Source organism: Octodon degus, unplaced genomic scaffold (genome assembly GCF_000260255.1).
Source record: "Octodon degus isolate 3935 unplaced genomic scaffold, OctDeg1.0 scaffold00081, whole genome shotgun sequence".
NCBI classification, from domain to species: Eukaryota; Metazoa; Chordata; class Mammalia; order Rodentia; family Octodontidae; genus Octodon; species Octodon degus.
The window spans coordinates 974,072-988,432 of record NW_004524657.1 but is presented as its reverse complement, the minus strand read 5'-3'; the positions used below and the strand labels follow the sequence as shown (position 1 = coordinate 988,432).

General features: G+C 45.7%; 1 protein-coding gene across 1 annotated transcript; it reads right to left on the bottom strand.

Moving 5' to 3' along the window:
* Positions 1 to 1,214: 1,214 nt before the first annotated feature.
* Znf239 (zinc finger protein 239) lies at positions 1,215 to 3,472 on the bottom strand. Its single transcript, XM_004636600.2, has one exon. The coding sequence runs from the start codon at positions 3,442 to 3,444 to the stop codon at positions 2,266 to 2,268; it is 1,179 nt and encodes a 392-aa protein (XP_004636657.1). The 5' UTR covers positions 3,445 to 3,472; the 3' UTR covers positions 1,215 to 2,265.
* Between the last annotated feature and the right edge of the window lie 10,889 nt (positions 3,473 to 14,361).

Sequence of the window (14,361 nt, the reverse complement as noted above, 5' to 3'; positions counted from 1 at the left end):
GCTAGGGCAGCGCTTATTCCACTGAGCCATCTTCTTGGCCCTCACTCCACAGATTGGATGATCCTCCTGTTTTCAGCCTCCAGTACTGGGATTATAGGCATGCACCACCACACCCAGACCCTGTTGCCGGCTTGGTATGCCCTGAGGGTGGGCTGGGCATGGCCAGACTGTTTTTTATTATTATTATTATTTTTTTTGGTGGAACTGGGGATTGAACTCAGGTCCTTGTGCTTGCCAGGGAAGCGCTTATTCCACTGAGCCATCTCCCTAGCCCGTTTTTTGCCTTTTTGAGACAGGGTCTCACCATGCAGTTGTCTGGCCTTGAGCTCACTTTGCAGTCCAGGCTGATCTTGAACTGGCATGCACAAGGACCTGAGTTTGATCCCCAGTACCACATGCCATGTTGACCCTGGGCATACAGTTTAGGCCACTGAAACTGGGTGTGGTGACACATGCCTGTAATCCCAGTGCTGGGGAGGCTGAGAGAGGAGATTTCTGTGAGTCCGAGCTGTGTGTTGAGACCATATGCCAAATAAATAAAAGATAAAAATAGTATCGCTGAGACATTAAAAAACAGTATGTTAGGGCCGGGGAGATGGCTCAGTAGAATAGGTGCTTCCCTGGCAAAAACAACAAAAAAAATGTGTCAAACCTGTGGATAATTTGAAACCAAATGTAGTGAATATGGTAAATTCATAAACAGGGAAGTGCTTTTTCTTTTCTTTTTGCAGAACCAGGGATTGAACTCAGGCCCTTGCACTTGCCAGGGAAGTGCTTATTCCACTAAGCCATCTCCCCGGCCAGTAAATTCATAAAGTAAAATATTTTAAAATCTGTAGGATCTGTAGTGATTTTTTTCTTTTATTCCTGATATGGAGACTGTGATCAGTCTTTTTCAAACAGGCAAGTTTTGATTTCGTTTAATTTTCTCAATTGTTTTTCCATTTGTGATTTCATTTTTAGTTCCTATCTCCATTTTTTTCTCTCCTTGGTTTCTGCTAAATGTGCTCTTTAAAATTTTTTTAAAAGTTCTTTAAAGTGAGTTTAGACTTGAGTCCTTTCTTACCTAAAATAAGCATATGTAGGTGGCATATACTGTTCCTCATTTTTTTTGGCGGTACCAGCGATCGAACTCAGGACCTTGTGCTTCCCAGGCAAGCACTTATTCGAGCTATTCCTCCTCACCACTTTTTTTGAGGAAAAATTGCCTAGGCTGGTCTCAAAACTCCTTGGCTCCTGTGGTCCTCCTACTTGCACCTCCAAAGTAGCTGGGACTACAGGTGTGCACTACCACAACCAGCTTCTCTCTAGGATCTCACTTACGGATGATCTTTCTTGCTATTGTTTTACAAATGTAAAAAATACTTCCCCAGAATTTTAATGCTATCTGGAGAAAAATAACAAAAATCGTTACTTTTTCTGCTTTAGTTTTTCAAGCTTTGATATGGTTTCTGTAGCCTTTGCCAATTAATTTCCACATGCCCCCATGCCAGCCTTTCCTAGCTCTATCTGGAGCTTAACTGCTAGTGTCACCTCTCAGAACCACTGTTCAGTGCCAGTTTTACTGGTACCTGCCTTGGGCATATTGCTTTGGACCTTCCTTGGCCTTCAGTGTGGAGGTACCCAATGAACTGGCTACATTCAGGAAAAGTAACTATGTTCCCAAAGGGCTACCTGGGGCAGAGGTGTGTGTGTATACAGGATTTCTGTTATAACATTGTATGGGGTCTATAATAGGAGTAACTTCTCCAGTTCCTTATTGTGTAGCCACAAACTAACATACATTTGGCATTAAACACAGGAGATTTTGATGTTGATTGTGTCTCCAACCTTGACCCCTCCCAGCCTAAAATGGATATAATACAGAATCAGAGTTTAGGGCAGGCTGCTCAGGATTAAAGAAGCTATGAAAAACACTAGGCACACCATTTGAAGAGAAACAAGTATTCCAATTTTGCACAAAATGTGAACAAAGGAAAACATGCTCTACCTGGACAAATAAAATATAAAGTTTTGCAGTTAAAAATGCTAGGTGAATATGTATTTCTAATGACACTGGCTGAACTGAAATGTAGCTGTTTCACTGTAGCATGTGAGGGACCAGAACACCCCACCAACTGTAGCGTAATTAAGTGCTTGGTGCTTTGAATGAACAAATGACTTTTCAGTGAGGGCATGTCTGACTGACTCTTATCTTTCTCCTTTGAAGAACAGAAAGGTAAGAGATATGCTAGAAACAGGAATTCTTCACAGCACTAGATTGTGTCACGAGTCAGGGTCCTTCCTGTGCACACGCTGGTGGATGTGCAGGTTGGAGCTCTGGCTGAAGCCCCTGCCGCACTTGCTGCACTCATAGGGCTTCTCCCCAGTGTGCACGCGCTGGTGGATGAGGAGCTTGGAGCTCTGGCTGAAGCCCTTGCCACACTTGCCACAGTGGTAGGGCTTTTCCCCAGTGTGTACCCGGAAGTGGATGCGGAGATCCGAGCTCTGGCTGAAACCCTTGCCACACTCGTAGCACTGGTAGGGCTTCTCACCAGTGTGGATGCACCGGTGGATGTGCAGGTTGGAGCTCTGGCTGAAGCCCTTGCCGCATTCCCCGCACTTGTAGGGCCTCTCCCCAGTGTGCACACGCTGGTGGATGTGCAGGTTGGAGCGCTGGCTGAAGCTCATGCCGCACTCCCCGCACTCATAGGGCTTCTCCCCTGTGTGCACACGCTGGTGGATGTGCAGCTTGGAGCTCTGGCTGAAGCCCTTGCCACACTTGTCACACTTATATGGCTTTTCGCCAGTATGGACTGCATGGTGGATAAGCAGGCTGGAGCTCCTGGTGAAGCCCTTGCCGCATTTATCACACTTGTAGGGCTTCTCGTCAGTGTGGATGGCCTGATGGACGAGCAGGCTGGAGCTCCTGGTGAAGCCCTTGCCGCACTGTGTACACATGTAGAGCTTCTCTTCTATGTGGCATCTCTGGTGCAGCAGGAGCTCTGACCTCTGACTGAAGCCTTTTCTGCACTGGTCACATTTGTGCGGCTTTTCTGCAGAATGGTGCTTCCCATAGGGACCAGCATCTGGGCTGGTGCGCAGCGACTTCCCACAGTCACCACAGTGACAGGACTTCTGCTCTGGGTGAGCTCTCTGGTGGCTGTAGCTGACCAATCCTGACTTGCATTTTGAAGTGTCTTTCTGATTGTGGACAAGGGGATCTGAAGATTCCTTCACTGGGCTACTTTCGAAAGTGGCTTCACCACCCAGTGGCAGCACTGGCTCTGTTCTGTCGGATGGAAGTTTAATTTGCAGGTTTTCAGAACCCTGGGCCATGGGAGGCCTCTTCTCCCTCACCACCTGCCTCTCAGTACTCTCTTCAGGTGCAGGGACACCTCTGCTTTCCCAAGGTTCCTGGGGCTTATTCTTACACAGCTTCCTAGGGGAGTCTTGTGTGGCCATCTAGCTTGGGTCTGCCAAAGACTGGTTGTTTTCACTTTTAGTGTTTGAAAAGTCACTGAAGAATCACCACACTGTTCTTGTTTGTGGAATATGACAAGATGTTTCTCTTCACTTCTTGCAGGGATTGTGCTCTTTGCCTGAAGAGTCACAGTACAGTTCCCACTCCCAGTTGCTAACTCCCCATGTCCCCTGAAATCAGCTGCAGGAAACCTGTGTATGTGACAGGTCCCAGAGCTCTTTGTCCCAAAGTTTCCACAGGATTCTGTTTCAAGTCTCCTAAGAAACAAAGAAAATTCAGTGAGAAGAACAGAGGATGGATTTTAAGATTTCAGAACAGAAAGTTAGGTTGTTGTTACAACATGACTGTTTTAACAGTCATGTCCTTTGTGTTAATGTCAGAAGGAAGAAGACCCAGGTTCAAAGACACATGATCAGCTGGGGATATAGCTCAGTGGCAATAGTGCTTGCCTGGCAATTGCAAGGTCCTGAGTTTGATTCCTGGTACCAAAAAGCAAAACAAATAAATTAAAAAACCCCCCCAAAACTCAGAACAAAACCAAACGAAAAACAAAACAAAAAAGACACATGATCCCACTCCACCTTTAACCAGAGCCACTGAAATACTCCTTTCCTAATCCTGCAGCAGGCTGTGAATCCTACAACCTTGACACCAGGGCTAAGTGCAGAGGCATCCTTCAGCAGTGGCCCTCCCTGGATTCTGAGCTGCTCTTGAGGCCTGGTTACAGAGACATCCTCTAAAGTGACACACATGCTCCAAAGGTGTCAGCCACTAGTTAAGGAAACCCAATCCCTCATCGTCCTGGCAATGATGGACTTTTGGAGAAACTCCAAGGTGACAATTAAAAATATATGTGAAAAAAAGGGGTAGAGGATTGATGAGTGGCACAATTTTAAGAAATAAAAAAATAGGGGCCTGGGGAGATGGCTCAGTGGAATATGTGCTTTCCTGGCCAAGTGCAAGGGCCTGAGTTCCATCTCCAGTTCTGGAAAAAAACAAAAACAAAAAAAAAACACCTTTAAGATTCAAATAAAATCCTAGAAAAACTGGAGAGAATAATGCATTTAAATAAAATCTAATAAAATACAGACCCACTGCTACAAAAATAATCATAATTCTTAGTGATTAAAATGATTAAATTAATAGATAAGATGTGGACCCCAAGTGATACGTGCCACTGGAGAGCAAGGCCTCCTCTGTTCCTGAGGCACCAAAGCTGATTGGGCTACCAGGTCTAGTCCAGGGCTGCAACCCATACACCTGGGAGGTGAAGTGCAAACAGCAAGTTAGGGCCCTGGGATTCCTCTACAGCACAGCTTTAAAAGTAGACATGGAAAGATGGAAGACAAAGGCCCATTTCCTAGGAGAATGCTGCAATAGGGAAGGTCAAATAAGAAAAAATGATCAAAGAAATAACAACTGTCTCCCACAACTCAGGACATAGGGCCCACTGAGTGCTTAAACCAATGTGTGAAAAGACCCATGAGTAAGCACAGCTTTGTAAAGTATGTATACTTCAAGAAAAACAAAGCAAAAAAACTAAAAAAAAAAACAAAAAACAAAAAACCAAAACCAGAAACAAAACAACTGCTACCTCATAGAATACTAAGTGCATTCAGACAGGAAGACAGAATATGTACAATTAAATGTGAATTACAGAGACAATGAACTCCTAGATGACAATGTGGGAGACCTGATGATAATACAAATTATATTTGCAAATTTGAGGAAAAGTGATTGTAAAATTAGGATTTCATATCTAGTCAATCAGTCATTTTGGTGGGAGAAGAAAAGTAGATTTTTTTTCAAATAAAGGATTTTATTTCTCAGTCACTCAGAATGTAGCACATTGTAGCAATTTTTTAATTATAAAAATGATGTATCATATAAGAGACAACAGTAAGTGACTTCAATAAAATACCTAATTAGGTTGCATCAATTATTGATGCATGAAGTAAAAAATAATTAACCAAAACTCCACAATGTCAGTATGGAAAGAAAATCCCACTTGAATAGGTATATTTTACAAAGTAAGTGTTAGCTATGGGATGGTGGGACTCTAATCACAGTACACTACTTTCCAGTGCCCCACTGTCACAGCATAAAAACAACATCAGCAATAATTAGTGAAGGAACAGATATAGGTTCTTGGGAGGATGGTCACCTTAGGGGAGGTAAAATAAAAATGCTGTATGAGGAAAGCAATATAAAACATCAAGTACTGGTAATTTAAGAAATGACAGCACATCACAATACTATAAATTTAGATTGAATACTGTGGCAGCATTTTCTACCTTTTATAGTACAAACCCACATCTGAAGACAGGATACTGGTGAGCAGAGGGATGGACACACTGCCAGCACCTGGCAGTCGTTCAGGCATGCACATGGTGTCTTTTGGGGGTGCCCATCTCTAGGGCTGGGCAGGGCTGTGGTATCATGTGCTGTGACAGCTTGTGGGACCAGAGGACTTAGGGGTGTGATTTTCTTTTCTCTTTCTTTCTTTTTTTGGCTGGCTCAGGCTGCCTTAAGGGCGGGTCTGGTTTGGCTTGTGGGGCTAAGGATTGAACTGCGGTACTCTGCAGGCGCTTTAGACAACTGAGCTAACTAGCAGGCCCAAGAGGTGTGATTTTCATTGTGTACTTTTTCACACTTTTGAAAACCAGGTTTTATGGTTTAGATCTAAAATGGCCTCCAAAGCCTAGCATTTAAAAAGTGATTAAATTGGGGAGGTCACATGCTGACTAATTGTTAGGAGATGAGGTCAAGTTAGAGGAGACAGTCACTGTGGGCATGGCTCTGAAGGGTGCATCGCCCTCCTCAGCTCCTCCATTCTGTTTCCTGTCCTCCATGCATCTGTGCCATTATGTTCTGCTTACTGGGAGCCAAAATAAATCTCTCCTTCCTTACACTATAGGTATTGAATATTGTGTCTCAGCAACAAAAAAAGTAAGACACTATGTGAATGCATTTGTGTGTGTGTGTGTGTGTGTGTGTGTGTGTGTGTGAGAGAGAGAGAGAGAGAGAGAGAGAGAGAGAGAGAGGAGAGAGAGAGCGTGTGCAAGTGTGAGTGTACTGTATAAGCGCTTCGCTTAGGATGAAACACTGGGTCACGGCTGAGCACCTTTAGAAAGCCTTGCTGTGGCTCCAGAGGCAGCAGAGCAGGGAGCACTGTTTCCCAAGTCTTTCTATGCAACCTGTTCACCTGGATACATGCATCCCTGTGTTTACAAATTTTAAAGTAATGGGGAAAAAAAATGAAAACAGAACAACAATAACAACAAAACAAACAAAAACAAAAAAAAGAAAAACTGTAGCTTAGAACAGTTAAATCATAAGGTAGACCACTATTTTTTTTTTATAATTATATTTTTTAACATTTATTTATTTATTTATTTTGTGTGTGTGTGTGTGTGTGTGTGTGTGTGTGTGTGTGTGTGTGACCAGCTCAGCCCACCAGGGGGCGAGGCTGGCTGGCATGTGGTGCTGGGGGATCAAACCGTGGTCCCTGTGCTTTGCCAAGCTTGTTCCAAGTAGGTGCTTTAGACCACTGAGTCATCTCGCCAGCCCCTAGACCACTATTAAATGGTGAAAAGATATTATTTCAACACCCTTACTGTGCAGTATCTAGGATGGCAGGTACAGAAACTATAGTGGTGCAGAAACTATAGGTGTATGAATCAACAGAAGAGAAATCTTATTAATGACAAGTTTTTTGTAAGTAGTAATAATATTTTGTGATACTAGTCTTTTTTAAAAATGTATTTAGTACAGGGTCTCCAGGGTCTCACTACACAGATTGGACTCATAGTGAGTCTCCTGTTTTCAGCCTCCCAAGTGCTGGCATTAGAGGTGTGCCACCACGCCCAGTCTCAATCACCATCTCAGTGCACATGGGGGGTGGGGCTGGCACAGCGCAACAGGGATCGAACCCTGGTCCCTGTGTCTGCCTAGGTAGGTGCTTTAATCTGCTGAGCTATCTGGCTGGCCCTATGATATTAGTCTTTATTAAACATTTAAAATAATATGAAGAGTGACTATGCAGCATTAGAAAAACAGTGACATTTAGAAAAGGTCCTTTTATAGGAAGTTAAGGCAGAAATAAGCTAGCACATATGCGTAAAACAGAAAACTAAAAAATACGGTATCATCTTATAAAACTTTCATATACTTTGTTCTTTGGCAGAACCGGGGATTGAACTCAGGCCCTTGCGCTTGCCAGGGAAGCACTTATTCCACTGAGCCATCTCCCCAGCCCCTTTCATACACTTTGTGACCCTTAATTGAGATATGCCAAGTTGATTAATTAAGAAACACCCAGAGAATGAATAAAGCACATTTCTGGCTGTGTCTGGGTAGAGGCCTGGCCTTGGGATCTATGTCTGGCTCTCCTTCCTCTTTGGTCTGTCACTCTGCTCTGCTTCCTGGCAACCTTGAACTACATATCTTTGCTTTGTTGTGCTGTCCACCATGATGTTCCTGCTTTGGGCCAGCCAACCTTGGACTGAGTTTCCTGAAATCACCAGCCAAAGTACACTTGTTCTCCTTTAAGTTGCAGAGGTTGGTGATTTGTGTCTCAGCAATGGGAAAGCTGACTGACACAACACATAAGTAAGGAGTACACAGAAGAAAATGGGATACACAAACTATTCGGGATGTCACTTCACATCATGCTTGCATTGTTTGATTTGACTTTTATTAACATAAAACAAAAGTGTTGGACAACTACATCCAATATATGGATTTTCTTTTTTTTTTTTGCGGTACCAGGGATTGAACTCAGGACCTTGCACTTGCCAGGCAAGCCAATATATATATTTTTTGAGATAAGGTCTTAACTGTGTAGTCCAGGCTGACCTCAAACTTGCAGCAATTGTTTTGCCTCAGCCTCCCAAGTGATAGGATTATAGGTATGTACCACCATGCCTGGCCAACTATGTCCAGTTTTATATCAGTGAGGATGAAGACAAAGGGAAGATCTTGGAGCTGGAAGCCCATACCCTCCTCCTCTATGTCCTCTGTAAACCCACAACAACACTGGGTCAGTGTGAGCACGGCATTGCCTGTTACACTTAACGAAAACTCTCATCACTGCCCTCAATACCATGAGCAGCCCGGCCCTACCCTCACTTCCCCCACACGATCCTCAAGGTGTTCTAGCCACATTCCCCCTTCCTGGTCTCTAGGCTTCTCCTTGCATGAGTCCCTGCCTGAACAGCTATTTGTTTGAACCACTAATCCTTTAGCTGTCAGCCTAAATGTCATGTCAGAGGTTTCCCCACATCACTCCAAGACACAACTATCACCCTTATCCAGTCACACACCTTCATTCTCCCAGAGCAGTGCTGTGTCCTATGTGGGACCTGCCACATGCATAGGAATATGCTGTGCTTGTGTAATATTCCTCCAGCAAGACCCTAAGAAATATTTCTCATCTGCTCAACTCTGCTGCAGTCAGTTATTAAATATTGACTATAGGCTGGGCGTAGTGGTACATGCCTATAATCCCAGCACTTGAGAGGCTGAGGCAGGAGGACTGTTGTGAGTTTGAGACCACGCTGGGCTACAAAGTGAGCTTAAGGCCAGCATGAACTGGACAGCAAGACATAAAAAGATAAATAAATAAAAATTTAAAAAATTGACTAGGTACATACACACAGCACTGAGAATAGTCTATCTCTTTGTTCCATATTCAGAGTCAAGCAATTGCACCTTGCAAATATTTGAGAAAAAAACTGCACCTCTGTATTGAATGCTTATAGACTTGTTTTTTTGTCATCAGTCTCTAAATAATACAACAGAAGAATCATTTATATGCAGTTTGCACTGCACTAGGTGTTACAAGTAACCTCAGCAGCAGGTCCCACAGTCAGCAGGGAGCATAACAATAGCCTCACACAGGACTTCCTCCCCCCAGGGGCCTGCCTGCCTGCCTGTCCTGTGGCACTGCATCATGGTCTCTGCTTGGAAAGCTCATCTATCTCAGGACCACATGGGGCCTGGCTGACTACAGAAAGCACAATGGGTCCCAAGCCCAGGCTCAGGAAGGATGGACCACCTCTGGGCTGGGAAACTACTTACCCTTTAGTTCTTAGCCACTAGGGACAAGAAGGAACCAGGTTATTAAATATTGCAGTACCAGGGGCTCCACTTGTTCTTACCGCCAAGAGTGTCACAGCATGGTCCTGCTTCCTCTGGGAAGGGCCTGGGCTGCCCTGCTCTTCCTCCACACGGTCCACAGACATATCTTTGATTGTCACTGGTTCCTAGAACATGAAGCACATCCATTCTTAGCTGGGGGCAGGGAAGGCTGGCAGGCTGGTGAGGTGAAGCACCACCAGGCCCCCCTGCAGGTTCGGGTTAGACAGCAGAACTGGGCTATACAGTGAGATCCTCTCTTGACAACAACATGGGCACTTCCAGGCCTGAGACCTTTCCAGGGCTTCTAAGGGGGCAGAGCACAACCCAGACTCATCCTGTCCCAGAGGCTCTACAGACATAGTCCCTGTCCCTTCCAAGTCTCAGCCTGATTACACTTGGAGGCCCCAGCCCAGCAGAGGCACTTCTTAGCTCAGTTCCCACCTCATCCAGAGGGCTTGTCCCCTGTCTTCTCATGTCCAGTTCCTTCTCACTGGGTCTCAGCCTGCTGCCTCCTTAGAGACCCAAGTCCCTGACAATCTGGTCCACTTGAGCACCCAGCACCTGCCACCTCTGGGTTTTGTTTTCGTCTGCTAACTTGGTCATCTTGCTTGTGCATTTGCTTTCTTGGTTACTCTCTCTCCCAAAGTCATGTGATCACCAAGACAGAGAAGGTAAATGATGTGGTCACTGTAACCCCAAGATTGGGGCTGACAAGGGACAGGAGTCAGATACTGTACTTTGTCAGGTCTTTTAGGGGCACAGCTCTCACCAGAGGTCTGATGGGCTCCCCAGGGACCAGTAAGGCCTTTTTTTTTTTTTTTTAACATTTACTCTCAACATCATGGCCATACCCACCTGTGGGCCAGGCTTTGAAGCGCAGCAACCAGGGGTGAAATGAAGCCCAAGGTCTAATCCTGGCCTCAGCTGCTGTCTCACACACTGGATCCTCTCAACAGCTTCTGCCCCAGGTTGCAGAAGCTCTGTTCCCTCCTTAGGACTCAGGACAGTACCTGCCCTGCAGGAGACAGGACTGTCCCAGAGGTCACTAGTGGAGAAGGTGATATGTGGGACAAAAGCAGCTTTATTCCAAGCTTCCAAAGTCAGTGTTTTAAGTTATATCTATATGCCCCCAAGTGCCCTGTGATCACAGTGGGTAGCTTTTAGAAGGTGATGGGATCCTGTTAGGAGGTGGGGCATGGCCTGGAAGGCTTTATCTCCCTCCCTGGCTCCTTCCTTTTTGCTCTGCCTCTTGGTTACCCTGAAATGAGCAGCTTTCCACCACCATGCCCCTCTGCCATGCCATCCTGTCTCGGAGCCAGGTGACTCGGGCTGCCTGGTGTTTAAGGGTCTGTCCGGGTGACACAGCAACACTGACTCATTAAGGAAAAACTATTCCAGCCTGGTATTTTACTCAGACATCTTCAGGTTAAGATAACTGTTAGGTTATGGAGAAAGCCCAGCCTGTACCTGTAAAACATGGGGTTCCTTTTGGCTCTGCTGTTCTCTGCAACAAACAATGAGGCCCTTCCCCTCCCTACAAGTTTCAGTTCCTCACCATCAAACACTGGCAGCAGAAGGGGGAGGGGGTTGGTCAACCCCTTCCACCAGATGCTCTATGATGCTAAGAGTCAGTCTTTTTTTTTATTTTATTTTTTCAAAGTTTTATTGATAAACAGATAGCAATGAGACAGTTTCAAATCAAATCGGAAGTACAGTTTCAACAAATAATACACTGCATATATTCTTCTTAGTGGTTAATTGCTGTACAAGATGCGGAATTGTGATCCTATTTACAAACACCATTAGAACAAATCATTCTATTCATTAAGAGAATGCAACTATATATCTATCCCAACCTAAGAGTCAGTCTTGAGGTGACATTTTACAAATGGTTCTATGGAGACAAATGACAAAGTTTTTTCTTTTTCTTTCTTTCTTTCGTTTTTTTTTTTTTTTTTTTTAAACAAAGTGATATTTGTAAATTTACTGCATCAAATATGTAGCCACATTAGCTGAGGGGAAAGAGCTGGTTAGGGAAACCATGTAACCCATTCTAGGTATACTGACATTATGCATACACAGGGCTATTTCACAGTAAATCTTTGGCTCAGTGAGATAAAGCAGAGAAAAATTTGTCTCAAGGGGGGAGCTAGGAAATTAAAAATTCTTTAAAAACCACCACAGATGATTCTGATGCAGAGTGGTTGAAGAGCATTTCTAGGACTGATTCTGTAATGACTTTACTGCCATTTAACTTTCTCATGTTTTTCACTCTTCATGGTAAATAAATGATCACCATTAATTAACATGCATACACTTTGTATACATATGTAATTAGCCTGCTCATCAAGAGGATGAGTACCTTAAAAACACCCAGGTGATAATTCTACTTGTTTTCCTGAGACACTCAGAATGACATCTGATATGCTACATTTGGATTTGGAGCATCCCCAAGAGGCTGTCCACAAGCTAAAGTCAAGATTACTAGCCTGTGGCACACTTCAAAGGTGGTGGATGGAAGTTAGGTCACAGGGGTGTGACCTTGAAGGGGACACTGGGATCCTAACTCCTTCCTTGCCTTTTTGGCCACCATCAGATGAATAAACCTCCTCCCCAAAATGCTCCTGCTACTACAGGAAGCCAAGAGCCATGGGCTGAAACCTCTGAAAGCATGAGCCTAAATCAGTCCTTCCTCCTTTGAAGCTGATCACCTCAAGTGCGTTATCACTGAGAGGGAAAAGTAAGACATCCTGTGAGTGAAATGTCTGCAAGAAAATGCCAGCTCTGAGGGGCCCAGGCAAAGGCACTCTGTGGAATCTTTCGATAACAGAACACTGCTGGGGCATTCTGAGAAATGGACCAAAATTATGGAGTGAGTGGATACCTGTGCAAAGCAGGGAGACATCTTCTGTCAGCTCTTTGCCCTTAGTATTTAATGCCTCACTACTTGGATGTCCATGTGTATGAAATTCGTATGTCTCAGACAACAAAGAGGAAAACACGGTACAGGAACAGAGCTAGACATTAAACAGGCACGCAGTGATGAAGCATACCTTCCTCCGGAGAAAGCAAGCTTATGTCTAGTGTCAGACAGAAGGCATTTCAGGAGAAACCCCAGCTCACCTGGAACCTGATCATGTCCTCTGCTCAGGGAAAGGCAGATTCCTGGAAAGGCAGAGTTAAGGAGGTCAGGGGAAGCCATGAAAACCAAGCCCACCTTTTAAGGCGGTAAACAGCAAGCCCAGTGAGACTGCAGGAATCACTCAGCGCCTGACCTGACTCCTTTTCCTCCCTCAGTCCCACTCCGTGGGGCTTTGGATCAAACACGTCAACTCTCCCTGGCAAATCCCGAGGTGAATGAACCCGGGCGCTGCCAGCATCGAGGAGATGCGCCAGTTCCTCGGGCTCCCGGGTTCTACTTGTTCTACCCTGGAGCTCGGGGTGTTTGCCCTGGACGCCTTCTCGATATTCTTCCTAAGCCCGTCCCCTTCTGGGGCAGAGAGCTCCGAGGCCCCGCGCTCTTTCCCAGGGTCTCCCTCGGCCCCTGACGCCCACCCAAAACCCCCTCGCGACAAGGCCGGGCAGAGCACGTGAGCGGGAAGGACCGGCCCGGCGCCGCGGCCTTACTCGCGTGGGTCTCGCCCGTGACCGCGGTCCCGCTCAGCGGCTGAGAACGCGGCATGGACGCACGTGCGCCCAGCCGCCCTCCTCCCCCAGGCCGGCCAGGCCCGAACGCCCCTCTCAGTGCGCGCAGCCCTCCTGCCTGGGCCCACACCTGGCCACGCACTCTGGATGCCCACCCAGCCCTCGCCGAGGGCTCCGAACTACAAGTCCCAGAGAGCTGCGCGCGGGTCCCCCCACTTCCGGTGGCGACCCTTCTCTAGAGACCACTTCCGGTGGCGATCTTGTTGGACGTTATTTTAGGACTACCCTAGAGGGGTTTGTCTGGTTCTAAAATATCGCCATGAAGAGGGTAGTCTCCTCCTTACCTTTACAAATACGCAAAAATTAATGTCTACCACCTGACATCTTCCTGTCACCTTTAGCATTCATTCCTAACTATAGCCGTTCAAAGCTTTAACCTCCTGGGGGGCGCGAGGTTTTCTGAGGAGGCGAGGCAGGAGGAACGCAAATTTGAGCCTCGGGACCCAAGCCTAAGTACCGTAGAGAAAAAATAATTTCCTCAGATCCCCTCCTTGTTGCCTCAAGCTCCCGAGTGCCGGGATTACAGGCAGGTGCTGTCAAACCTAGCTCTTTGCAGTTATTTGGAGGAAATCAGAACAAAGTCGGAAGAGGAAGGGAGAGTCACTTGATGCTCTGCAGTCAGAACTCAGAATGTACACAGGTCGAACTGTTGATACATACCAGTGGACCTTTAAACAAAAATGTGGTCATGCCACGTGTGTGGGCCGGCAGTTTGCTTCTTATAGTTTAGTATGGTGTGGTCTAGGATATATCAGTGGCAGAGGACTCCCCCGGCAAGCATGAGGTCCTGAGTTTGATTTCTGGTACAAAAAATTAAGGAAGTTTAGTATCGTGATATATCAGAGATTTATTGGGGAAATAGGAACTTTGCTCTGAAGACACTTCTAGCTTTCATCAAGCATGCTTTCCAACGTAAATACCAGGAGATCTAGCAAGCCTCATGTTGATGCTTTCATCACGAGGCACCCATATTCTCCAGCTTTGCTTGTCTTTGTTGTATGTTATGAGTGGGTGCTGAGAGAAATGATAAGACCCGATGATATTGCTTTAGA